The sequence below is a fragment of the Manis javanica genome, chromosome 4 (genome assembly GCF_040802235.1).
Source record: "Manis javanica isolate MJ-LG chromosome 4, MJ_LKY, whole genome shotgun sequence".
Lineage (NCBI taxonomy): Eukaryota > Metazoa > Chordata > Mammalia > Pholidota > Manidae > Manis > Manis javanica.
In genome coordinates, this window is record NC_133159.1 from 70,974,898 (window position 1) to 71,001,073 (window position 26,176).

The window sequence follows — 26,176 nt, forward strand, 5'->3', positions numbered from 1 at the left end:
GACATGTGACAGAATCATACTATTGCATGGGATTCGTCCCATTCTGAAAATGCCAGAACAGCGAACATCAGAGGTAACTGGAATCAAATGTCAGGGCCAGCACAGCCTCAGAGAGACTTGAAACTCAGACGCCACAACCTGTGGGGAAAGTTTCTTGCCAGATGATGGAATAAAGGCAACAAATGGAAAATGACAGCAAGACTTCTAAGAGCAACTGTTGCTTTGCTCTTCCTTGGTCTCACTGGGGTCTCAGAAGTGACAACAATATCATGCAGAAATGAAGAAGGTGAAGCTGTGGATTGGTAGGTAAATGATATGTAAAGATTGGTGATTGGTGCATGCAAATAGAAAGCCTGACTACAGAGGCAAACGGGTTCACCGTGAAGCTCTAAAGAAGACTTCCACCCTGCCTCTTGCCCCTTTTAAAAGCAAGGAAACTAAAGTGTGTAAATGGGTCAAACATCCAAACAGAGGTAGGCTTCTGAGTGAGGGAGCTTACCCTGACTGAGAAAAGTTGGGCAGCCCCTCAGGGGCCTGATTCACTGCTCTCAGGGATGAGGCTGGCAGAGCTGACTTCTCTCAGTTGGCAATTTCCTTTAATTGCATTGTGGCCTTCCTGGCAGAGCCCTTCCAACAGCCTTTCAGAGCAAAGGGGAGAAGGCAGATCAGTTTTTTTCTGACACTGGAGCTCTCCAGAGAATGAGAAAGCGGGCTTATGGCACAGGGCACTGTTTGGGTCATCAGTTTATCAGGCAGCACAGGCAGCAGTGTCGCAGCCGTGGGTCACTGGCCTCCTGCACAGTGTCAAAGGGACTGACTGCAGCACTGCCTCACGGTCGTGGATTCTCTCCTGAAGCTTTGCTCACCTCTTCACTCTTCAGTCAGGATGCTCACGTTTGCCATTATGGCTGCTGTCTCGCTTTGTGTAAACTCCAGGCTCGAGAACACAGATATACTAACTTACTCAGACTCTCAGAAGACACTTTCTGAGCTCATACCAGGCCCTGCGCTGAGTTCTGAAAATAAAAACTTGAACAAAACATAGTTCTTGCCCTCCAGGAGCTCACAGTTATGTGGTAAAGCACGGAGTGGGCTTGGGGAAGCACAGAGTCCAAAAGGCTTATCTGAGGAATTTGTCATGAGCTACATTTTAAGAACATTTTTATGAGTTAGAAAAACAAGGGAGATGTAAGGGCACCCTGAGCCACTGAAGGAGCAATGAGGAGACCCAGAGGCAAGAAGCAATAGAACAAGTTTGGAAGCAGTTCAGTACTGCTGGCACTTCAGGAGAATGTGGGGGAATGGGCAGGAGGTAAGCTTGGAGAGATAGGTAAGAGCCAAGTCATGAAGGACTTTGTGTACTTAACTTCAGTCCACTTGACCTTAAAAGGGAGCTACTGAAGACTTTAAGCGGGGATGTGATGTGGTCAGATTTGCAGTTTAGAAAGCCTACTGGCAGTACTGTGATGACTAGCTGGATGGGGACGACTCTAGAGCCGTGGAGACCAACAGCACTTTTGCAGCAGTATAGGAGGGAAGAGGTGTGGACTCGAGTTAAAGAAGTGGTAGTGGGAATAGAGAGGGAGCACGCTCTGAGAAGATGGTAGTGGATGGGCTAAGGATCACAGGAGAGAGAAACAAGCTCAGAAAGACTTTCAGGCTGCTGGTTCCTGCAACAGCGTAGATATGCTCCCTCATAGCAGGGCATGAGCAGATTTGGAGCAAACTATAATACACCTGCTTTCAAAAATATGGAATTGGTACATCTTTGCATTTTGGCCCATCTGGAGCTCAGCATAGAGGCCTGGGCTAGGAACAGATCCAGGAATCTTCAGAATATAACTGGAAATGGTCACCCAGACAAAATGTTTAAAAGCACTCGTTCTTAACTGGTGTGCATGGCATATGGATGGTTCACAAACTCTTCACTGATGGGCACCAAATTGTGATTGAGCTATAAAATTTATTTTTTACAACAACTGAGTGGACATATTACTTAGCAATATCCACCAGTGAGAATGCTGAGCTGAGCAGACAGAGAGACACAGTCTCAAGCTGCTATACTCACTATGAGAGTTAAAGAGCAGAGAGACATCAGGTCAGTACTAAAGAATAATTTCACATTTTCTGCCATATGTGTAAAAAAGCATGAGACGGGGCAAACAAGGTTTTGAATAAATAAAAGCAAAAGACTGAAGAGAATAAACTGAAGAATGTGAAGGTTTTATGGGTCGTGTGAGATGTTGGATGGTCACAGTGAATGCATTACTATGTTCAGCTCACTGTGAGTATTTGAGGGCTAACTGTGGGGTTCATGCTATTAGAGAATATTTGGCTAGACCAAGGCAATTTTGCCCTCCAGAGACTTTTGACAATGTCTGGAGACATTCTTTATTCACATGCCTGCGAAGTACTACTGTCATCTAACAGGAAGAGGCCAAGGATGGTACAATGCACAGGGGAGCCCCCACAACAAAGAGTGATTTGGCCCAAATGTGAATAAAGTACATTGAGAAACTCTGGGCTAGGTGATCCAAGATTGCCCGAATGTCACATGGGCCCAACCATCTTTCCTCCCTGCTGAGATACCCAAAGGAGATACACAAACAGGAGACAATAGGAAAGAAAGCAAAGTGCTGACTTAATGGGCTGGTCTTGGCACTGAATCAGTCAGTGCAGAGCATCTGATAAACTGAGCTGAAGAATGTCGCTCAGGCCAGAGGCTCAAGGGAGCCTCTATCTACCCTGAAGCCCAAGCCCAGCTCTCAGACCCAGCCAGCCAGCTGCAGAGAGATGAGCATGCCAAGCACTTTAGGCAGAAGACCAAACACACCCAAGACCTCTCCAGTCCAGGCCTAGGGCATGGCTGTTTTCCGTGGCAGCCACATGGGCTGTGGAGAGCTGTGAGCCATTCTCAGTGTCCATGGACTTCCACTACAGGGACCCCCACCCACCAGGCCAGTTAATGCCTTGGAACATGTCCAGTCAGATTCCCATTTCCTTCTCTGGGAATGGTGAAAAAAGAGGCAAAGAGCTCGAGCAAATCTCTTTCCTTAGACTTAGAGGCCTTCTGTGAAACACAAGTGAAATGATAGATTTAAGTGTTTAACACAGTGGCTGCCTTGAGGGTAGCAGTCAATACATGTTAGTAATTCATCATTATTTCCTTTGTTAGGTTTACCTTTTATAAGTTACCTAAGCGGCAAGACAAGGAAAGTAGGGAGACTGGGTTAGAGTACCTATACCTGGACTCCACAACCAGAAGCTGGAGGCGGGGTAAACAACTCATGAATTCCACCAAGAGTGTTTTGGGAAGGACATTACAACAGCTCTATGAAGCAGATGCCTCCAGGGTATGTTACAGTTAATCATTCATTTAAATCACATAAAATGCATAAAACCGAATCCAAAGCTTCTGAAAGATTTTAGCTGTTTACCTACCCATCCCCCAGTCTTAGCAACTTGAAGTAAGCTAGCTCAGAATCTGATCCACCCAATGGGAGCCTCGGGGGACAGGGCATCAGACTCCACAGCAATGCCGACTTACTGGTACATTTGGCTCCATGTCTGATGATATTGCCAGGCAAGGTGTAGACTACTGGAGTCTTCTGGCTGCCAAACTGCCAGTTTGCTCAGTACTTACTATCTTTTTTTTTTTTTATTTTTTTTTAAATTTTTTAATTTTTTAAAATTTTGGTATTATTAATATATAATTACATGAGCAACATTGTGGTTACTAGATTCCCCCCATTATCAAGTCCCCACCACATAGTACTTGTTATCTTATCCCTCCAGTGGAAATAGGAAGAAGAGCCCTCTCCTGTTGCACTGCAATGTAGATCTGTGATCGATACGCATGAGTTACGGGCTGTTTGTGCTATGGTGGTGATAAGTGATGGTGGCCCAAGTAAAGGGTCCCACTTGGTCTTCCTTTTAATTAATAATTTTCAAAAAGTAGATGGAGAGAGCTAGGGCTCTAGTTTGAGGCCCTAGAACTAACTTGTCTGAATGAAGAGCAAACCTGCTCTCCTCCCCTCAGGCAGTGAGCTAACCAGCCAGAGACCTAGGTCAGTAGGCCTGCTGGCTCAGTGTGGACAGTCTCCCAATGTTCTAGGCACCATCTGCTGTTTGGTGACAAGATACTGCTTTCCAACAAGGGGTGATAAGTAAAATTGAACAATAATTAACATCTAGCTACACTCAGGTATGCATTTCCTAGTAATACCTTATAGAGAAGGGAACAAATTAAATGACTCAACACTTACAATGTGCTGGGCCTTTACATATATCAACTAACTTAATCCCTATAACAATACTGTGTTAGACTACAGCACATGATATCTGAGCATTTGCTCAAAATGTGCAGAGAGCTCTCATTGTGTGTGTTAATATTCATTTTATTCACCTGCCATTAAGACCAGACTTCAGAGCCAAGTTACAAAGTCAAAACTTACCTGTAGGCTGTTTGAGTACATATGATATGCCAAGTACTGTTCCAGGTGCTTGTAAAAATTATTTAATCTCAGCAATAGATAATTAATAGATTATCATATAAACTCAAAACTGCCTGCAGTCACTTCTGCTGTCCACAGTTGCAGATGGAGACCTATAGCACACCCCATCAGTGAGAACATGAGCACTTACATTGTTCCCCTCCCCATCACAGAGACTGCTGGGCGAGAGGACCAAAGGGCAACACTATAAAGCATCTGTCTTTGACCTTAGTTGGGGCACATGGTTCTTAGTTTGGCAGAATATAGGGTGATTTTGGGAGGCACAAAAGTAGTCCCAGAGCCTACAATGGGCAAGACAGGTAAACTGCTCTGCAAATACAATGGGAGAGATGGGAACCAGGAATTAAGAGGTGTAAGAAACTTGGGAGACTGGGGGCAGGTCAGCATGGTGATGTAAAGCCGTTCAATGTTTCAACCTTCAGTAAAACCTATGTACACATACAATGTTTTGAGTGATGGATTCTGGGAAGAAAATGACAGCAAAGGGGTTTAATTCTGTGTCTGACTGGCATGAAGGTGAAATAAGAAGAGTAACAATAGTGGGTGATATCCAGGTGAGACCGATGCTCTTTGGAACCTTGCAACTACATGGCAGAAGTGAAAACATAACTCCCCTACCTCCTGGCCTGCATGTGAATTTCCAACAGAGAGTAGAATACAAGATCAGCCAACTGGTTTTAAATCTCAAATGTCAAGATGACCTAGGCTAATAACTGGGTTATGTTTGGAATCGTTTCCCTTCTTTTGTCTTTGTGACTAATAATCTCCCATACACCTTCATGAAAATTATCATCAAACAATATTCCAATTGCCTGTCTATACTCCTTGCTAGACTGGGAGCAGAGACTGTACCCTTCTTGTTCAACATCCAGCAGTCCAAATAATACTCAGCATATGAGTTAAAGAGAGGCACGTGCCTAGGTCTTCCTATTCTTAAGTCTTTCTCCTTTATCAGAGAGCCTATCTTCCCTAGGGCTATATCCCATTTAACCTTTGCTGGCTTTTAAACTTCTGGTTAGAATAATAAACTCCATCTATTGTAAGAATAAAATTTCTCACTAATCTTCCCAGATCCTCTCCACATCGCACTGCAAAGACACACACAAAAGCCTTTTCCCACATTCAGTGCAAACTCAGAATAACTGCCACGGTTCTCCAGTGGAGGATATGAATGCCAAGGGTCAATTATGGAAAAGGAGGGTAAGAAAACAGCTTACTTTCCTGGATAAGCCTAAACATAATAGCCAAGGGTGCTACACAGATAATGTTATACATTTTTAACAAAAATGTTTTTAAATTACATCTAATAATTAAGCAACTGTAAGTGACCCAGTTATTGACTTATTTTTTTCCTGAGAGAAAAGCAAGGGCCTTTTCTAAGGAAATGTACTGTCCTTTCCTGTTTCTAATTATATCAATGAAATTTTTCAACATTGACATTATTGGCTTCAATAAAAGTCATTGCATCATGGCACAAATGAAATGGAACCACACAGAAAAATGTAACCAAGTTCCCGAAACATCAAAGAGACACTATCAAAATAAAAACCTTATTTTGACTCAGAGATTTGGCCAACTGTATGGAGAATTCACTTGTAAGTTCTGCTGTACCAGAAGAAATCCAGTGTCACACACAATGTCACCACTTTCTCTAAGCAGGAAAGTAGTAAGTTAGAAAGGTGAACTGATGCTGGAAAATGGATTGAAGAGAAACGCTCCCTTGTCAGGGAGATAGTGGGGTCAGATTATGAGGAATCCTGATTAAACCCAAAGCTATGACCAAACGGTGAAGCACAAAGTAGGCAGAGGAAAGCAGACCCAGTTCTGCATTTTGCCTGTAAAAATCAGTGGAAAAAACCCAGGTGTATCCCTTGGCTGGTTGTTCCTACTTCTTTTCCTGGATGTTTTAAGCACTCTTTGATTATACACTGGTTGCTAAATCAGAAATCTGGGTGCAAAACAACCAAGAAAAATAGGAATATTGCTCTCACACACTTACCACAGTGCACAGGGCTCCTGTCACACAAAACAAAACTATGCATGGTTGAGAAGGGATTTTCTGTCCCTGTCTTTCATGTCACAGAATTCATATTGATGGGGAAGCTGCCTATTAAGGAGAATGGATGACTTCTCATGGGTACTAATGAAAGCTCTGTATTGCAGGCTGGGTAGCTGGTAGAAATGTTTGAGCATTTATGAGTAGAAGATTTACACCTTATTACCCTAATACGTTCCTACAGAATAACAAGACAGCGTATCTAATATACAATGATGGAGCCCCTAAATCTGTGAATTATAGCAGGAAGCATGGACACACCAAAGGTAAGACAAAAGCTCTTAGTTTCTCTTTCCTACTACAAATCAACATTTTCTTAAATATTCCACTTTGAATATTCTTATATTCTGCCTTAAAAAGATAGCTTTCCTTTTCAGTGGTTTGAGTTATCAAAATAAGTGATCCCTTTATCACAGATTATAATTACATAATTTGACTTGGTAATCTCCTTTTCACAAATCTCACTTTATTTCTTAACATATTTTTAAACGTAGGCTTTATAGCAGAAATCCAAGTACTAACTACTGGGAACACACACACATTTTAGTTAGGTTTATTGAGGTAAAATTTACATAGAGTAAAATTCACTCTTCTTAATGTATAGTTCCATTTCAAAGATACATTCTTGTAAAAGTATTTCTAAATAGTTTTTTATATTGTAATACTTTTTGTTATCTACCTTATTAAATATTGTTATTACATATAATTTTTATTATAGTAACTTTTGGTTTTTTCTATTTATAGATTAAATAAGTATTTATGTTATTGAAACATTCCAAAATGCCAGTAAACAAAAAATCTGTGATTCTAATACCCAATAGATAATCACACTTAATCCATTCTATTTTTTCTAATAATACATATTTTCAAACATGTTTATAGAACTATGGTAATGACTACTTCAATCTTTTTTCAGCTATTAAGTTATTAATATCATGAATAACTTTCCATGGCCTGTGGCCTGCCAGTTTGTAACCTCTGATTAAGAATGTAATTTATAATGGCTGTCAAGTATCATGAGTATTGAAAACTATTGATTTAGCGGGTTGCCCTCCTGATGGTCCTATTTGCATGGAACCCAACAGCTTTCATAATACGCCACATTCCCCAGCCTCTCCTCCCACCAGCACTCTCAGTCCACCCTGGTAGTTGCTACATGGGTTGGAAAAAGACTGGAAAGGGAGTAGGACCCGAAGTCAGGTGGAGGAGTTCTCTTTGCCAACCGGTGCCCTGACATCCTGTGACATTTGTACCAGGTTAGGATTTCAGCCAAACAACACACTCATCTGAGCAAAAAGTGTCCCTAAAGTCATCCAGCTCTGCTAGACAACAGAAATTTTAACATTTTCCACCTCAACACAGGTATTGGTTCTATATCCACTGAGAGAGCAATAGTGTTGTTTCTTAAGTGTGTTCTTTGAAAAATAAATGACTGGCAGGCATTTCATTTCCACTCTAACAAAATAGAAACATAAATGAATGTTATGTTCGCATGGCCATATGCAAACAGGAAAGTCTACTTTGCATACCAATACTATCTTGATATCTTTATAAACACAGACATAGTAGTAGATGCCTGTTGGACAGGGTTCCTTTGCCACGTTACAACATAAGGAAAATCTTTGCTTCCTTTCTGGCTTTTATGCTATTTTGCTCTAGAGATTTTACTAAATACAGTTAACTGGATGTTTTAGCATGGATTCCCTTTTTTTCTATTTGCCTCTTTTTTGGGGGATGGGGGTTGTGGAATTGGGTGACCCTTCTGCACATAAATGAACATCAGTTTCTGACACCAAATTATTGCAAGGGCATTTCTTCATTTGATATTTTCTCTTTCAACTCTTTTTTAGTTGGCTTTTGAAAACAGCTTCTTAGCAGTAAAGACATTGATTATCTGAACCTTGCCAGGTGACTAAATACTTTAACAAGGTCAAATTCCAATTTAGCAAATTTTTATTCTGCCAAAACAAATTTTCCTTGGTCATTTCAACATGAAACTCCTCTTAACTCTTCACAGGGGGGGCTGCCCCTGGCTCCCTTTTGGGGTGGCTTACTGTCAGTAATGGGGAAATGTGATGTGTGTCTCAATGGGTTTTGAAATCTTTGAAAAATAAGCATGATCCTTGTGATGATTAGCTTAATGAAACATTAGCCTGAAAAACAAATGAGCTTAAATGCTGTAGCTTTGAATCTTATTTTTTAAAAGGAACTTTGTTTTCTTAATTTATCTGTATTAACTGTATCTTTGGTAGGTATACTGTTATGGAACAGAGTCCAGGGGTTCTGGCTGATTCATTCTATTCCCCGGTTTCCTCCAATTCCTGAAGAAGGCTATGATTATCCACCCACTGGGAGACGAAATGGACAGACTGGCATTTGCATAACTTTCAAGTACAACCAGTATGAAACAATAGGTAACACTAGGGTGTGCAAAATAAGAGACAGCGCAACATTGAAGGAGGAATTTGGAAATGTATTAATAAGTTTATCACTTGATTTGTTTCTCTATTCATAAATCCTCAGATACCTAGATCTTAATTTTGACTTTGCCTGGGGGAGACCCTGGCCAGGCTCACTTACTGGACCTTGGTTTCCTGGTCCACCACTGAAGTCTGTGAACCTGATCAGGGTGGCAGGTAAAAAAAAATGGGTGAAACAGGTGGCTGTTGCATGGGAAGTGAGGACAGTCACAAACTGAGGTGTGGTCTCTTCTCTAGTTTCCCTCAAAAGTTTCAGCTGCGTTGTATCGTGGCTCTGCTGGAATGCAGACCTAATGGTTACAGATCTCCATATTCTTCAAGGGAAACCAGAAATCTAGTAGGAGATGTGATAGAGTAGGAAAGAGAGACACTGAGAGAGAAATATCTCATTTTTAAATATGGTCTCAATCTTTTCTTTTTTTAATTGTACAGGCCACGTTTTGCCTGTAGGCCACACACCTGATACTCTGGATCAGATTATCTTCAAGATTGCAAGCTCAAAAGGTCCAAAATACTTGGATTTGGAAAACAATAGTGGGAGAAGAGGAGAAGTAGGAATGCTGTTTTGCCAATCACTTTTTACAGAGGAGGCTGTTAAATAGTGATGAACAATGATATAGGAGGTTTAGAAAATGTTTTTGCATTAAATTTCTATTTTATGGCAAGGATTATTGAACCTTTTACCTAAATTAAGCCCTAGATAAACTAGTTGAGTGCCTATAATGATAAGAGAGCTGAATAGCATGGAGATTAGGTCTGCAGGCTGATGAGTTGATCATTTCTGAAGCCAGATCATCATTACACGGGAGTCCTCTACTTTTGTATATGCACATTTGGGAGAAAAAATATATAGCCTCCAAGTCCAGACTGCTTAGGTATGACTAGCAACTGCATCTGTTACAAGCTTCACAACCTTGTACATATGATGTAAATCTCCATTAATTCCTCTAACAAATGAATAGGATTAAATTAGTGAACTTGTGTAAAACTCATAGATCAATGCCTGGAAAGTAGGAAGAACTCAAAAGTTGTCAAATATTTTAGCCAAAAATTATTTGAAGAGTACTGCGTTAAAGAAGAGAATGCTTTTGTTTTGTTCTGTTTTAAAATTCACAAGATCTGTAATATCAACAAGCACTTCCATTTGTGTGTGTTCATTCTCAACTTTTTTGTTTGTTTCTTGATTTAGATTCCCAGCTCTTGATCTGCAACCCAAATGTGTACAGCTGTTCCATCCCGGCCACCTTTCACCAGGAGCTCATTCACATGTCCCGGCTGTGCACCAGATCCAGCTCAGCAGAGATCCCTGGCAGGCACCTCACCGCACTTCAGTCAGCGCAGGGACAAAACTTCCTCCATTTTGCAAAGTCTGATTCTTTTCTTGAGGGTATGAAAGACCATCATCAGGCAATATTCTATGCACCTCTGCTGTTGGACTCACTCTGGATTGCACAGAGAAAATATCCTGGTCCTTCAGAGGAACAGAAGTGGAAAAGGAGGGAGGAAAAAGGGAAGGAAAGGCAGAAGGGAAGTCAAGGATCCATTCAAACATCTGCCTGTTCCACTTGATGTTGTTGATCCAACCAGAAAAGTATCTCACAACCATCCAGCCAGGGCCCAGTAAAAACTCACTGTCTGCAGCCTCTGTTGGGCTCCGGACCGCAGCTGTCTCCCTCTTCTTCCATGTCCTAAGCAGTTGTTTTAGGCTTTTCTTACTTTCAAGGCCTTTATGTTATGCTGCCTCTTCACTCCAGCTTCACAGAGAGAAGAGATCACAGCAAGGAGGAGCCACCCTCAACAGTCTTCTGCTTCCCTTCCTTTTTGCTGGTTTCCTTCCGTGCCAGTGGAGGGAGCACACCCAGTGCCTTGGGAACTGTCCCAGCCTCACGATACTTTGATTCACCCACTTGATCTCTTCTCCCTCTTCTACTTCAACTCTGCCACTCTGCAAGCTCTGTCCCTTTAGTATACAAACATTCCTTAAAACCATCCCTCAATTCTAGATCCCCTATACCTGTTTTTTTCCTTCCAAATTTCTTTGTCAAAAACTCTTCAGGGCCTTCACTTGCTCGATGCTCCTTCACTGCAGTCTTGAGCTTCTGCCCAGAAGCACCCTGCAGTCACCAGCGACTGTCTTAATTGACCTCACTGTCTTCGTTCTTTGCTTCCTCCCTTCCTTTTATGTTAAGTAAAACTTACTGAATGCCTTCTACTTGCCAAGCCCTGTTTTAGACACTAGGGATCAAAAAAATAACAGCACAAAAGTAGCCTCTGTAGAATTTGGCACTGTTGAAACCCTTTCCTTCCTGAAACATGCCCTCTCCCTGGTTTTTTGGAGGATACACTCCCCTGGTCTTCCTCTCAGTTCTTCAGCCTGTTCTGCCAGATCCTCCTTGTCTACCTACTTCTTGTGTGACTGGGTTGCCCTGGGTTGCCACATGGTTCTCTACTTTTCCTTATCTCATTCCACATACCCTTGGCAATTCCAGCAAGCCCTTGAGAGATTCCCAAGCCTATTATCTCCACCCCAGGTCTCTCTGTACTGACAGGTATATTCAACAGTGAGTGGGACATTCCCACACCACACCAAATTCAACACACCAAACACATTTCTTCATTATCCTCCACAAATCTACTCATTTTCTCATATTCTGCATAGTCAACTGGGGCCTCTAGATCCCTCCTTTTTCTCACCCCTCTATGAAATTATAAAATACAATTAGTTCCAGGTCCCTAATAACACTCACATTTACCTTCTCTAAATTTTCTGCTGTTGCCATAGTCCATGTTTGTGTTTGTCACTAATTGTGACAGTTGATATTGATATTGATATCAATTGATACTGATATTGATATTAATGATCATAAATCAGTTCCTATTAATTCTCTGATAATACTCCTTAAAACATTCCCCACTGATTTCAGGAAAATCCAAACATTTTAGCATGGTTTACAGAGATCCCTAAAAGCTGGTGATTGGTTACTTCTCCAGCTTTATTCTTTCCAAAGGTCTTTTCAGAACAAAACATGTATTACTCCTTGTTTGTGTGGAACAGAAGATGTTTTCAGACACCAGTATCACCTTAGTAATAATGGTAATTACTTTTACTTGCATATAACTTTAGCATTTACAAAATGTTCTCCCATCCACAACCTCAATCCTGTTGTTATTATTGTGTTTGTGACATTCATATGTCAGCAGTGATGATGATTTCCATTCCCGAGGATATTTTCAGGGACTTATCTAAGTATAAATATTAACCTCATTATCTTTCTTCTTATAAACTCTAGATATCTTTTCAGCCTGGATGGCTCAGCAGTTGAAGACACACTTGCTAACAGAAACCTGGCAGCGAAAGAAACAAGAGCTTCCTTCAAACTGCTCTCTTCTTTACCATGTGTACAATGTCAAAGCAATTAAGATATTCGGGAAGTCTTATTTCAGTTCTTATCAGGATCATGCCAAATGGTGTATTTCCAAAAAGGGCACCAAAAATCGCTGGACATGTATTGGAGACCTAAATCGGAGCCCATACCAAGCCTTCAGAAGTGGAGGATTCATTTGTACCCAGAATCAGAATATTTACCAAGCATTTCAAGGATTAGTTTTATATTATGAGAACTGTAACTAAAATTGGTGAAAGGACATATATACCATCATTTTCAACATTGATAATGGGACTTCTTTTATTAGATCCATTTTTTAGACATTAAAAGCCTTTGAATGTACTTACAGTCCACATCTCATCAAATAAAATACTTTTCTCCATGTTTACCATTTTATCTTCCAAGTAGTGGCAATTTATCTGCTTTGCATTTATATGCTCTAAACATAAATTATTATTTATAACTAAAGTAATAATGGAAGGAGTGAAAAGAAAAATATTTGTTCCAGAGTAGCTCCAGGTTGTTCATGGATTGATGAGCCATCTCCTAGATAAATTTCATCCCCTTCACAAAGACTCCTGCCTTTCCTCTTGACCCCTTTATGAAGAAAAAAATCTCCCTCTCAATCTCTCCCTCTCTTTGTACCTCATGTTACTTAGTGATATTCCTCTTAGAGTTCTTTTCATCAGTTTACGGTTAAGTCTTATTTGTCATTTTTGCAGCTGATACTTACTAACTGTCTGATCCTGAGCCACTCACATGAACTCTCTCAGCCTTGGTTTTCTCATCTATGACATGGAGATAATATCTAGGTAAATTCAAGCACTTAGCACAGAGGCTGGCAAAGTCGACACTTAAAAATAATGGTTACATTTGAACCTGAATCCTTCCACCCAGTGAGAAAATACAAAAAGAAAATCTAGACATGAGTAATATTTTTCAAAAAAATTGCCTTAAGTCAGATAAGGAGAGAGAAATAAAACAACCCACTAATTTGGAGGAAATAAAGATCTGTAACATAAAGAAAGTAGAATCAAATCTAATCATCTTAATTCCAGTGTATTTCATTTTCTGAAGTTCTTATCACATTACTATTATATAATGAGTAATAATAAATTTGTATTAAGTACTAATTGCTTACTTTAAAATATGGTTCCTAATTTCAACAAGCTTACTATCTAATAAAAGTAATTACAACAATAATTAGAGGTAGCACTTATTGAACATTTACTATGTAGTAAACAGTCAACCCACATTTTCTTTATTTGATCTTAATAATGCTATGCAGTACGGACTGTTATTATCCCCGTTTTGGTGACAAGGATACTGAAGCCTATGTGTTTCAGTAACTTGCCCAGCGTTACAGAGGTGTGAGGCTATGCTTTTAACCTCTATTCCAAGAGCCAATAAATTAAAATGAAGCAATATCAATAACATATGCCTTGATGGCTTAATACCAATAAAAAAATCATGGGATATAACAATACTGGTTCAATGAAAAGCAGAGAAAAAAGCTTGTCTTCCTGTCAGAAGTAAGCATAATCTATGGGTATGCTAGATACCAGCTAGCTAACTTAAATACTTAATAATATGAAGATGTTTGAAAAATGTTTTAGCTTTGCAGAGAGCATCTGAGCATAAATAATTACAACAAAATAAGGTTGAAAGAAACTAGTAACTACAAGATCCTGACTTTAAAGGTGAAGAGGGTCAAAACTTGGTCCAGTAGTACAGAGAGGAATGAAGGAAAAAACAGACAGCAAAGGTAAAGAAATTCTATTGGACTCAAATACACAGTAGGTATTAGCTTCCCCCAAAAAGTAAACCCAGACCTTTTAGAAGTGGTTTCATATGCTCAACAGACCAATCTGAAAAACAGGAAAATCAAAACCAAAGTCCATAGAATAAAGAGTACAGGAATGTGACAGAAAGAAGAGAAAGAAGATGCTGGTCTAGTGGAAATTTACATTAAGGATGTGCAGGAAGGAAAAAATGCTGAAAAGGAATTGAACAGCCTTGGTAGTTAAAGGATATCAAATACTGACTCATGGCAGAAGGAATATATCTTGGTGTTCGTAGTTCCCCATGGTGGGTTTTTGGAGGCAGCCACAATAAACCAAAGAAAGCTAGTATTGGTTATCTTTCTCAAGCATATGCCCAGGACTGCAACCCACTCGTGCTGATTCCTATAAGGACACTGGGGAACTATCTTTAGGGTAATAACATAATCGGAAGGAAAGTGAATCATTTGAGATAAGGGATTTTATTTTATTGATTCCCTTTGGGAGAAAGAAGGGGATATAGGAAATATCAATGAATGAAATTAAGCTCTAAGCCTGGCTTAAAATACTAGGCTTAAACACCCATGCCTAAGATGGGAGTGTATCTTACAAAGAAGTGTAAGATTGTGTCGGCTGGAAACTACTTAAGGTTAATTGCGGAGAAAACAATATAAAGTGAAGGCTCTAGTTAAGGTGGAAGATGGCAGTTCTAACATGGGAATTCCATATCATTTCTACTGTGCTCTGACATCCTTCTTAGAAAAGATATTTTCCCCAGTCTATTAGCATCAAATGACCCTTTCCTCTCCAGTTCAAAATGATTAGAAAGAGTGAGCTTGTGACACCAAAGAAAATGACCCATAGCCCATTCCAAGGCAACCAGATTTAGGAGAGAGTTAAAAAGAGGGGTACCAAGACTTAGTCTGAGGGCTTGGTAGCCTGATCTGGAGGGTGACGTCCAATGGACAAAACATCACCATTTTCTGACTTGTGCACAATGGAGCAGAGAGTGCTGGGCTGCAGAAGCTAGTGAAGAGTGCAAACATACCTCGAGATCAAAGGTGCACAGAGTGATATCAATTCCCAACTGCCAGAGTCAGTTGAGCTCCTTGGAGAGCCCAGCTATTCTCCCTGGTCACATATTCTATGACATACCTCTCTGTTCTTTCTTCAAATGCCATATTTTTAATATAAGCTTGTTTGAATAGGTATCTATATCTTGCAAGCAAAAAGTCTTGTCTAAATTATGTAGAAACGAGAATGACAGTGAGCATGGTGTTAAGTCATTTCAATTAAAATAATAATTGAGAAGTGGGTCATAAACAATTCTCACAGTCTCAAAATCCCAGGTATTTTACATACTAACACAGAATATAGGTTCTAAAGGAATTTAACTTGAGATTGCAGCATTATATGGTAAAATATGCTTTTACAGGAAGCAATAGGAAAGACTTGGTGGAAAGGCATAAGAAAGAGTCATGATACAGCTTCAAATATTCAGACATTGACTAAGGGTCTCATTCAGCTAAAATAATTCATGATTAACTTTTGGCTTAATACACTGACAGTTTCTTCTCCCAAAAAGTAGATGAAATGACTAGAGGAATTTCAACTCTGAACCTATAGCTTGCAAGCAAGGAAGAGGTTATTGGTGAAATGAAAGGAATGATTCCCCAGGAGAAAATATCCCTATATGATCATCAGGGAAGGGAAAGTTGAATATATTAAAGTTTAGAAAGTCTGAGATTGAGGCACAGAAGAAAATATGATTCTAAAGCAGAAGATTCTTAAAAAGAATGCCATTCAAGAGGTTAAGAAGTTATCAAAAATGAAACTCTATGTGACTTCTCCACAAAAAAGAAAGGGAAAAAGCAATGTAATTACACAGCCTGCTTTCTGACAAGCTCATATATAACTTAGATGCATACAAAGCATAGGAGATAAAAGGTCAATGACCAAAGAATAAAACAGTGACACTAACCTGTCTATAGAATAATATGAAACTGCAATGGCTACTTGTTGAAAAAAATGTTTTATACTTATATCTAATCCAGATTGCACAGGAACTAAGAGTAGCTTGTGAATGTCAGAAAGAATCTTTGTCTTCTTTATTTCTGTCTTTTCAGTAAATATGAATGATGTTTAAACTAAGAACATAGAAAAAAATAGTCAGGGAGATCTAAATTAAGACCTCTGCAAAGCAATTTTGAGAGAGCACACAGCTCCCTACAATGACTTCATGTTTTCCCGGCCCAGTAAATGACAGTGAAAACTACTTGAAGACCAGATACCTTTGAGGAAACACAGAAGACAAATACCCTTTTAACTTTCAAAACTGGATGGAAGGAGTAGTCTCAAACGTAATCCTCAGAATGAGTCTTCAGTGGATCTTTAAAGGGTCAGATTGTAAGCACTTAGAAAATGATCAACCAGACATACTGCATGTGTCAGCACGAACCAGGTTCTCTATGAGTCAGGTGTCTCTGACAACCTCTTTTCCTTTTTTGACAAGAGTTACAAGACTAAAGAATCATGGAATTGTAGCAGGTATAGTAACCTTGTGCAGCACTAAAACAAAGGTCTTTATTGATATCCTCACAGTCAAGATAACAACATTGGGTGAATGTGAGAAAAGCCCAATTAATTTATGCACCATTCAAAGGGTGGTAAGAGTGGATTTGTGTCAAGTTGAAAAGAGGTGCTTGGTGTCATACCAAACAGCTCACACACTTTTTCCAATTTAATCCATCATATATAATCTGTACTAGACACTGTGATGGGCAAAAGAAACAACAATGAACAAGACAGTCTTTGTCCTGACAGATCTTATATTTGAGTATGTCCTTAATCCTGTTCCATAAACATTTTTAGATAACTTTGAGTATTCAGAAAATACATTTATTAAATTGGTATATGACAAACAGGTAAGAGGAATAGCAAGAACCCAGCAGACAATGAAATTGCATCCTAAGGGATCTTGAAAGGTTGGTGTAATGGTTAAATCAAATAATACTAAATATAATAAGGATAAATGTAAGACTCTGTCCTTGAATTAAAAAAAAAAAGCCACCACGAACAAAAATCCACAATGGCCATCACAGAGGTATAGGTTGAGGAGAAAGAGTTTAGCTGCAGAATGATAGAGAATCATCCAGGGATTTTGGCAGAAAACTCAGTATGACTAACCAGTGTGATTGGCTAAAAAAAAAAGAGAAAAAAAGAAGCTAATACAATCTTGAGATAGATGAATAGAACATATATGAGAAAAAGCAAGGAAATAGATATGGTCTATCTTGTGTTAGTGGCCTAAGGTACCACCTTTATGAGGAATACAAGAGTGGAGGATGTGTAGAAGAAATTGGCCAGAATAGTGATGGCTCCTGGGACAGTAGAAGAAACAGTAGAAAGAAACGGAAATGTCTGTCCCTGACAGGGCTCACTGGGGACAATATGTAGAGGATTATTCTGTAGAGGAGGGTCTACATTTGTTCTATATGATGTCTATAGGCAAAGCTAGAATAAGGGAATGGAAAATAGAGTAAGCCACATTTCAGCTCAAATTAGATAGAAACTCTGTTGTCCAAACCTCTTGCTATGGCCTATTAGCTCTACAGAATCTACCCTGGGCTGCCTCTTCAGCCACTCTCCAAACTTTCTCATTATACCTCAGTTACTGCCTTTCTCCCAAATCCTCAAAATCACCAAACCCAGCACCCCCTTCCCAAAGTCATGCATTTGCTATACGTGCTGACTGAAAAACTTTTCTCCCAGGTGTGCACATGGGGCCTCTCATCATCATTAAGACCGTCAGCATTAAAGTAATTTCTTACATGAGAGAGCTCTTCTGGTCACCCTACCTAAGTTAGCATCTCTAGTCACTGACACAACTATTTTATTTCCTTTTAGCATTTATCACTGTATATTATATTCATGATGAAACATGGATTTTTCATCTTATTTGCTGTTGAATTCCCAGTTCCTTATGCAATGTCTGGAACACTGGGTGCTCAGTAAATACCAGTTGAATGAATGAATGAATGTAAAGATGGCAGATCTGCCTAAATATGTGTTTGAGTGAAAAGCAAAAGTTCATTGGGAAGGCTGTGGTAGAGAGGATTCACAGATAGGTTGGGAGGTACAACTGGAAGATCTTAAAAGTCCTTTTCAATCCTGGAATACTATAATCAAGCACTAAATTGTGGGATGCATTATAATTTCACTATCAGTTCAGAGAGAGATGATTAATGAAGACTGGAAGAGCCATGAAGGCCTCACTGAAGAGACAGAAATCAAGGGCTCTTCAAGGATAGGTGGAATTTAGACAGCTGGAAAGGGGAGGAAAGACATTCCAGGATAAAGGAATAATAGCATGAGCAAAGTCTCAGAGGAAGACCTGTACCATACAAGGAGGAGACACTGTAAGGCATTAGGATTTCCTAAAGGAGAGGATGTGCTTTGGGAACTTGAGAAAAATTAGATTGAACATGTAGACTAGGACCACAAAGCAAGGTGGGACCTTAAAGCCCATCTATGAACTAAACTTAATGGGCAAACCCTGAGTATTCATGAGATGATAGATAAACACTATCATAAAAGCAATGGCTAAGGGAAGTTAGTCCCTGGTAAGGTCTGAGGCTCATAATTCATTTGGACTAAACCATGTCCCTTCAGCTACAAAACAATTTATTCTTTTCTATTTTATTCTCTTTTAGGAGGCTTTCACAGTAATCCTGAGGTGAGATATGAGGTCATGATACAAGATATTAATCAGGAAAGATAAATGTGAGAGACATTTCAAAAAAAGAAAAGCTATTAGGATTTCATGCCTAAATTAATAATAACTATAGTTATTTCCATAAAGGGAATCCAGCACATAGTAGATGCTCAATAAATATTTGCTCACATACCATAAAAGACACTATTATTAAACATTGGAAGGATACTGCGAGCCTTTGCATAAGAATGGCAATAGATTTGCACATTTTCTCTTACTCAGATTCCTTTGTTGTTGGCATCCTGCCATGTAGCTAGCTGATCACCATCGGGTGGAAAAGATGTCCTCTATTGTAAACAGACAGCCTTTGTGACCTATATGACTCTGACCTCATTCAAATCATGCTCCATCCAGATCAGTTTTTATAACCCTAAATGACAAGGCCTATATGTGGCAGCACCAAAAGGGAATTAAAATGATATCTTATCCATCTTGCCAGCACTTATACATTCAAATGAATAAATATCTTTCCAGTTAATCACTTTAAAAGCCCAATCCTTAGACTCATTCTTCCCAGGCTTTGGAACACTTCTCTTTACAAAAGACTTTCACAAGCCACACAGCAGCCAAACAATTACAAACTCTCCCCACTCTACAGGCAGTGGCCCATGCCAGGTGAGTCTCTGCCAAATCCCCTTTAAAACATAACACAACTCCCTGCCATGGGCAGACAGGGTTTAAAGATCAAGAGTCCTGCTGTCCCTAACTCTGTTTCACTTTCTTTCCCTTGTGAACTGACCTCTCTTTTCTTCTTTCCACTTGACTCTTTTATTTCTAATATTGCTTGGTATTTGTTGTTTTTTTCTACATTTTTTGCAAAGCTCTTTAAAGGAAATTAGCATTACTTGAATATTAATTCAGTATGCCATTCCAGGAGAGCCCAGTTGAATTTGGGAATGAGCACTGTATAGTAAAGAGTTCTGAAATCACACAGCCTAGATTTGAAACCTGGCTTTGTTGACCTTGAGCAATTACCAGTGTGTGACCTTGAACAAATTATTTAACCTCTTGGAGCCATTTTCTAAACTGAAAATAATGTTAATAATAAAGATACAATAATCTATGTAAAAATACTTAGGGCCCAACATATAAAAAATTTCCCCATCTCCCATTGTAAACTATCATAAAAATAAATATTAACTATATTAATTAATCTTTTTAATTCAGAGGTTGAGGGAAAAGCAAATGCTCTCTCTATAACACATTCTAACAATGACTTAATCCCATGAAGATATCAGTCTAACAGATTGGTATAAATAAAGGAACTGAGAATGCCATTTATTTGAATTGTTCCCTTTCTCCATGGTGATAGCACTTTCTTGATAACAAATAGACAAATAAATTAAAGACAGTAATTTTTTTAAACTTTATTTTACACTTGAAGAAAAAAGAGGAAATTAATGGAAAACATATTTTCAGGGAAGAGGGTGTACATGCATAGTCTTACCAACATCCATGAGAATTCTTTGCAAATGCTTCCAGTACAACATTAACAAACAGACTAAAGGGCACAACTGCCATTATTTGCAGAGTAAACAGGCATGAGGCCCTTTGGAAGTTTAAATTCCAGTTCTGCTGCTTTCCATGCAGCCTCAGTCAATTTACTTAAACTCTCAAAGCCTTGATTTCCTCATCTGTTTATTTGAATTAGCATTATTTCAGAGAAAACTGAGAAAAATAATATATATAAAGTTCTTATATAAGATAAGCAGGCAGCGTGTTGTATCCCTTATGGCAATGTTAGCTAAATAAAATTGTGTGTTCTGATCAGGGTTTCCAGGCTACATCATCTGAAGTATACATGGTGCTTCAATACAAAGGAAGACTTTGTATTGAGTATTAGCCAGGCAGGTGTTCAATAAATATTTGATAATTTGTTTTGGCTTTAATGGAAGCACTTTATGTACTAGGTATCTAGTCTAGGATCTCCTTCATAAGCTCTGTAGACAGGGAAGACACCAGCTTCCTAGGTCTACAGCATCCTAGCCTAATCCCAGATCCTGTCTATTTCATTTGCCACTGTTTTTCTTCATTTCCTTTAGTCTCAGAATGTTTCCAGTGGCTTGGCAGGAGAGTTACCCACAGAAGGCAATCTTTTTGATATATTTGGACTGTGTTAAGCTTCTACTATGTTTAATTATCACTCTATGGCTAGGAGGTATGTCAAATTATTTGAAGGAAAAGGAATACTTTAAATGTCCTGAACAATAATTTGGTATCAATATTTACAACCCTCTGAAAAGGGGCTGTCTCCTTTTTTTCCATTTTGGGTGAGAAGATTGCTATAATCCCTAGAGGTCACTAATTCTTGATGGGGGTAGGGAACCCTACTTTGGGGGCAGGGTTGGTCTGAGCAACTTTGGGTCAGCTAAATGACTAGAGTATGGGTGGACTGAAGGATAGAGGGGTGGTCCTTTAGAATCAGGGGACAAAGCAGGAAAATAGAAATCCCAACATTTGCTGCATATGTTATAGGGGGAGAAACATAATTCAATTTTGAAATAACTATCTCACAGATTAATTTTTTGCATTTCTTTCCTGTTTTTAGCATAGTTAAATTTTTAAAAATTTTTCTTCTTTACTTAAAAAAAGAGATATATAGCCACTTGAGAATATTACAATACATGGATAAACAAAAGGAAGAAAATTCAAAGTACTTCTGCAAAAAAGTAGATGAATGGTTACCTGGAGGTTAGGGGAGGTGGAATTGATTAAAAGGGGCATGAGAACACTTCTGGAGGGAGCTGCAAATGTTTGTTTTGATTGTGATGGTGATAAAAATATATATACACTGTCAAAATTTATAAAACTGTTTACTTAAAATGAGTGTCTTTTATTGTATGTAAATTATACCTCTCTACAGCCAGTTAATACTTTTCAAAGCATTCTGTCATCACCATACAAAACAACTGTTAATAATACACCATGAACATTTTTTCAAATGATTTTGTTTCTTCATATACACACATTTGTTTGTTTACACAAAAATGGCATCATTTTCAAGGACATGTAACTGGTTTTACTGAGTTCAATTTTTTACTCTCTTACTTGGAAGTAGATTTTTACCACCATAACCAGCAGTTCCCACAAAGCCCATTACGTAATACCCAAGGGAAAAAATTGCACTGGGGAGAGAGAAACAGGAAGTTATTTTGACTTTTACAGCCTTCAGGATCTCATTATTGACAGTTTAACAATCATTGCACACTTCATAGGCGGGGTCTGGCTATTATGAATGTTGGATAGCAACACTTACCTTTGGTAATTTCACGGCAACTAACTGCTGAGAAATCCACTGGTGGCTGCTGCCAATATTCTGGACTACATCACATCTGCCTCAGAAAATGGGATTTCATCTATATGTTTGTGCCTGATTACAGCTCTCTGCATCTAGAGTTTTACTAGGCATTTTAAAGGAGAGAACAACAGAAAGCTCTGACCACTTTTCCAGAGGCAAAGTTATCATTTTCCAGAGGTAATTGTAAAGGAGGCAAAACTTGACCTCAACCCTCTTCAGGTCTCCATCTGGGTCTAAGAATTACAACTGACATAAGAGAGACTGACAGGAGAAAAACCATTCAAGCTTTATTTCATATAATTTTATGTGACATGGGAGTCTTCATAAAGAAATGAAGACCCAGAGAAGTGGCAAAACCTAAATGCTCTTAAACGAGGTTGATCAAAGAGAGGCAATGGTGGAAAAATAACTAAAAAATATGGGGAGATTAAAAGAAGAAAAGAGTCATTTTAACAACGTCTGCTGATACAGAATTCTCTCAGCCTTAACTCACTACTTCTGGTGGCAAGAATATTTCTTTCCTCCCAGTACAGGAAGGACAATTTTTCAAACGGGAACTTTTATCTCCTGCTTTTAGAGAGAAAAGGGGAGGTCAAAGCACCCTTCTTGCACTTGCTGTTTTCAAGCGCCTTTACCTCAAAATAATCCTGCTGTCAAAGTGGCATATTTGGGGGTGACATTCTCGTTTCCTTCATAATCTTGAACCCCTCAAGAGCCAGCTCCCTGTTATCAGTGTGAGACCTCAGGAATGAGGAAGGAACCAGAGTAGGTAAAGTCAAAAACCATCCCTGCGGTTAGTCGAAGTCAGCATGCAGGTCGGCCTGCAGGAGAAGCAGCAGCAGTTGCCGGCTTCCGCCTCTCCGCCTCTCCGCCTCTGTGCTTGTGGGTATCTTTGTGCGTGGGTGCAGGTGCGCTACTCAGCTAGAGAAAGAGCACAACTCCTAGCACAGGTGGTGGACAAAGATTCTAATTATGGGGTAGTCTGTCTCTGGGGTAGCTAGCTGGTCCCAAGAGAGCAGGAAAGGAAGCTATAAAAATCTAGACATTTTGATTAGAGACAAAGTAATTTGGTCCCATTTACAGAAAAACAGAAACAAAAATAAAATGCTGGTCAGATTTCATGACTCATTTATAGCAGTTCTCAGTAGCTCAGGACCCTATGCAGATGAGGAGTTAGTCAGAGCCTCCTGATGACTCAGATCTCCAGGCCTCTGGGAGAAGGCTGAGTGCCCGGCTGCCAAGGAGATGCTGGACCACACTGCAGGGCTTGCCAGTAGTGTCTCTATATTCAAGTCAGACTTGCAGCTCTCTAAGCTCCCACCTCAAGCCGGGCTGGGGATCTGGAGGCAGAAGGCCTGAATACCTCCAGGCCAGGGCTCTGCATACAGGTACAAGCTGCTCCCAGATCTGCGTCTGCAGTTCGGCAATGGCCGAAGCCCCTCTCAGGCCCTCATCTAGCAGGTGAGCACAAGGTGAAGGCAACATATGAGAGGCAGGGAGTCAGGACACACTGACAGTAGCAGAGAAGTGACAAATGACAGGGTGGGAAGACAGAAGAACTCTAAATGCACAGCTGTCTGAAGCCATTTAGCACTGGGCTAAGAGCCCTGAGGACCTCAAATGTTCCCGAGGGCATGGCGGTATTATAGCTTTGGACGGTGACTGATGATGAAAGTGAGTCATCAAGCAAAGGCCAAATTACGTTCGGAACATTTTGTTTAAGAAGGCAAAGTAAAGCATTTTGAAAAAATTACTTTCCAAAATAAAATGTTAAAGTTGGCATTTAAGTTTGGGTTATATTATGTTAGCTACCAATAGTATATCCACTTAAAATATGAGACACATTCCATATTATGATATTAAAAATCCCATCCAGAGAGAACTGGATTTTATCTATACAGTCTTACTGAGATATATACAGTTGACCCTTGAAGGGAAAAGTGAACTAGCAAAGGGTTTAATCAGGTTATTATTAGATGAGGATGGGTATATAAGCTTTAGGGAAAGCATCATCTCTATTTCTTTCCTTATAAAATGTGCATGAGAAATAGATATAAACTTTTTCTCACCAAATAAGAATTTTAGGAAGTAATGGTCCATAGAATCTTGGATTCTTTATTACTTCTGTCTGTAAGCTATTATTATTCTCAGTGAGTGAGTGGACTAATTATTATAGACAGTATGATACTTTCAGAAAGGATTGTCTTTACATGTTTATCCCCTCCATGCATATAGATTTCAATATATGAAGCCATATATATACATATATATATACACACACACACACACATAGAGAGTGAGGGAAAAAAGAGGGAGATTTCATACCTGTAACATTATATAGATGTATTTATTAGGTACATACACACATATATACATATGTATGTACATATGGTATATATGCATCTGTAGCCTATATACAGAGAGACATATATGAACCAAACTAGATCCTTTGTGTAAATTATTATACAGATATTTTCCAATCTTTCAAGGTGTTTGCAAATCTATTATATCATTTCTTCTTTAATGTGTACTATGCTAATAAAAGGAGAGATCATGGTACAAGAGTTAAAGTTAAATGTTTTATCAATGATCACAGAGCAGAATCCAGATGAGAAGCTGGTCTCCAACTCCTCATTTTCACAAGGCCTCCACCTTGCTTGACAGGCTCCAGTTCAGCTAAGTCTGGGAATCTAAGTCTGGACATTCCACCATGTCCCCATTTGATCTCTTTGAATCAATTCACTCAAACAAAAGGTCATTTTAGACAGAATTCTGGTTTGACTGATTTTTTTCACTGTTCTGACCAGGTTAAGCAAAATAAGCAAATCAATGCCTTTGCTTCTGTGTCACAGACCTAGCCTCAGTAGTGACCAGGTGCTGTAACACAAGCCTCTGTGACCCATTTTAAACCCTATATCCTGGATTAAATAAACACCTCTCTCTCTAATTAGAATGAGACTGAAATGCAAGGCAGGGAAGATGAAAAGACAGCAGATGACATCTTCCTAAGCAAACACTATTGAATTACAAAGGCAAAAAAGCTATTTTTAAAAATTGCAACCACGAGGGAGCAAATTTATTGATCATATCGTTGTTTTCCTCCTTGTTGCTAAGATGTGGTCTCTATTAAAGATAGCTGTTGCCTAGGTGAAAATCTTCCCAGAGCAAAGTAGCAGTGCTCCCCCTGCTGACCAGGAAGTCTCGGTTGGTTTTCATTTTTTCAATTTAAAACAAAACAAAACAAAATAAGGCAATTCGACATCTTTAGTAAATAGTTTTGGACGTTACCAACACAACCGTATTCCAAAGATATTAAAAACTAACATAAATGACACCGGAAATTTTCTCTCCTGTTACATGTGACAAGACATAAGGCAAATTCTGACCAGCTGCCAGGTTTCTCACTGCTTGGGGCTATTTCTTTGTTTCATCTCTTTAACTCAGGGTAAACTTGGAGATTAAGACCTTTTTCACATTGATAATTTAAGCTCTTTGGGTGTCAACTGAATTTTTGAAAAGGCTCAAGGAAGGAAATTGCTTATAATATTAACTAGTGATTTTTGCTAATCACTAGTTACTTGTAATGGAGGTGAAGGAGAAAGAAAAATTCCACAAAGGTCTTACTTTCACCATGGAAATTACTGAAAGTATCTAACATTAAAGCTGGGAAGTGGGAGGGATTGAACAGTTAGATTATGGAAGGACAAGTGAGCCCCACTGATTATGAAGGGTCTGCAACCTATCCAGTGAGCTGTTACAAGAGGGAGCAGAGTTTAAGAGAGGGATTAGGAAATGGACTTGCAGATTTAAAAATCATCAATCTATATGTCAGAATTGAAATCATGGGTATGGGTGAGTAGATCCAAAGAGAAAATAGAAAGTAAAGA

At 39.2% G+C, this 26,176-nt stretch overlaps 2 protein-coding genes across 5 annotated transcripts in view; one reads left to right on the forward strand and one right to left on the reverse strand.

Moving 5' to 3' along the window:
* Positions 1–26,176, reverse strand: part of LOC108386581 (uricase) — a 73,182-nt gene that overhangs the window by 28,745 nt on the left and 18,261 nt on the right. The window lies entirely within an intron of this gene.
* Positions 11–12,827, forward strand: DNASE2B (deoxyribonuclease 2 beta). 3 transcript variants are annotated; one of them, XM_017644512.3, is made up of 6 exons: positions 21–302; positions 3,176–3,353; positions 6,755–6,836; positions 8,823–8,984; positions 10,240–10,437; positions 12,341–12,827. In XM_017644512.3, exons 1-6 carry the CDS (start codon positions 190–192, stop codon positions 12,679–12,681), a joined length of 1,074 nt encoding a protein of 357 aa, XP_017500001.2. In that variant the 5' UTR covers positions 21–189; the 3' UTR covers positions 12,682–12,827. The 3 variants fall into 3 exon arrangements, with proteins under 3 accessions (XP_036868388.1, XP_017500004.2, XP_017500001.2); XM_037012493.2 differs by lacking the exon at positions 3,176–3,353 and having other exon boundaries at positions 11–302; positions 8,823–8,970; XM_017644515.3 differs by lacking the exon at positions 3,176–3,353 and having other exon boundaries at positions 17–302.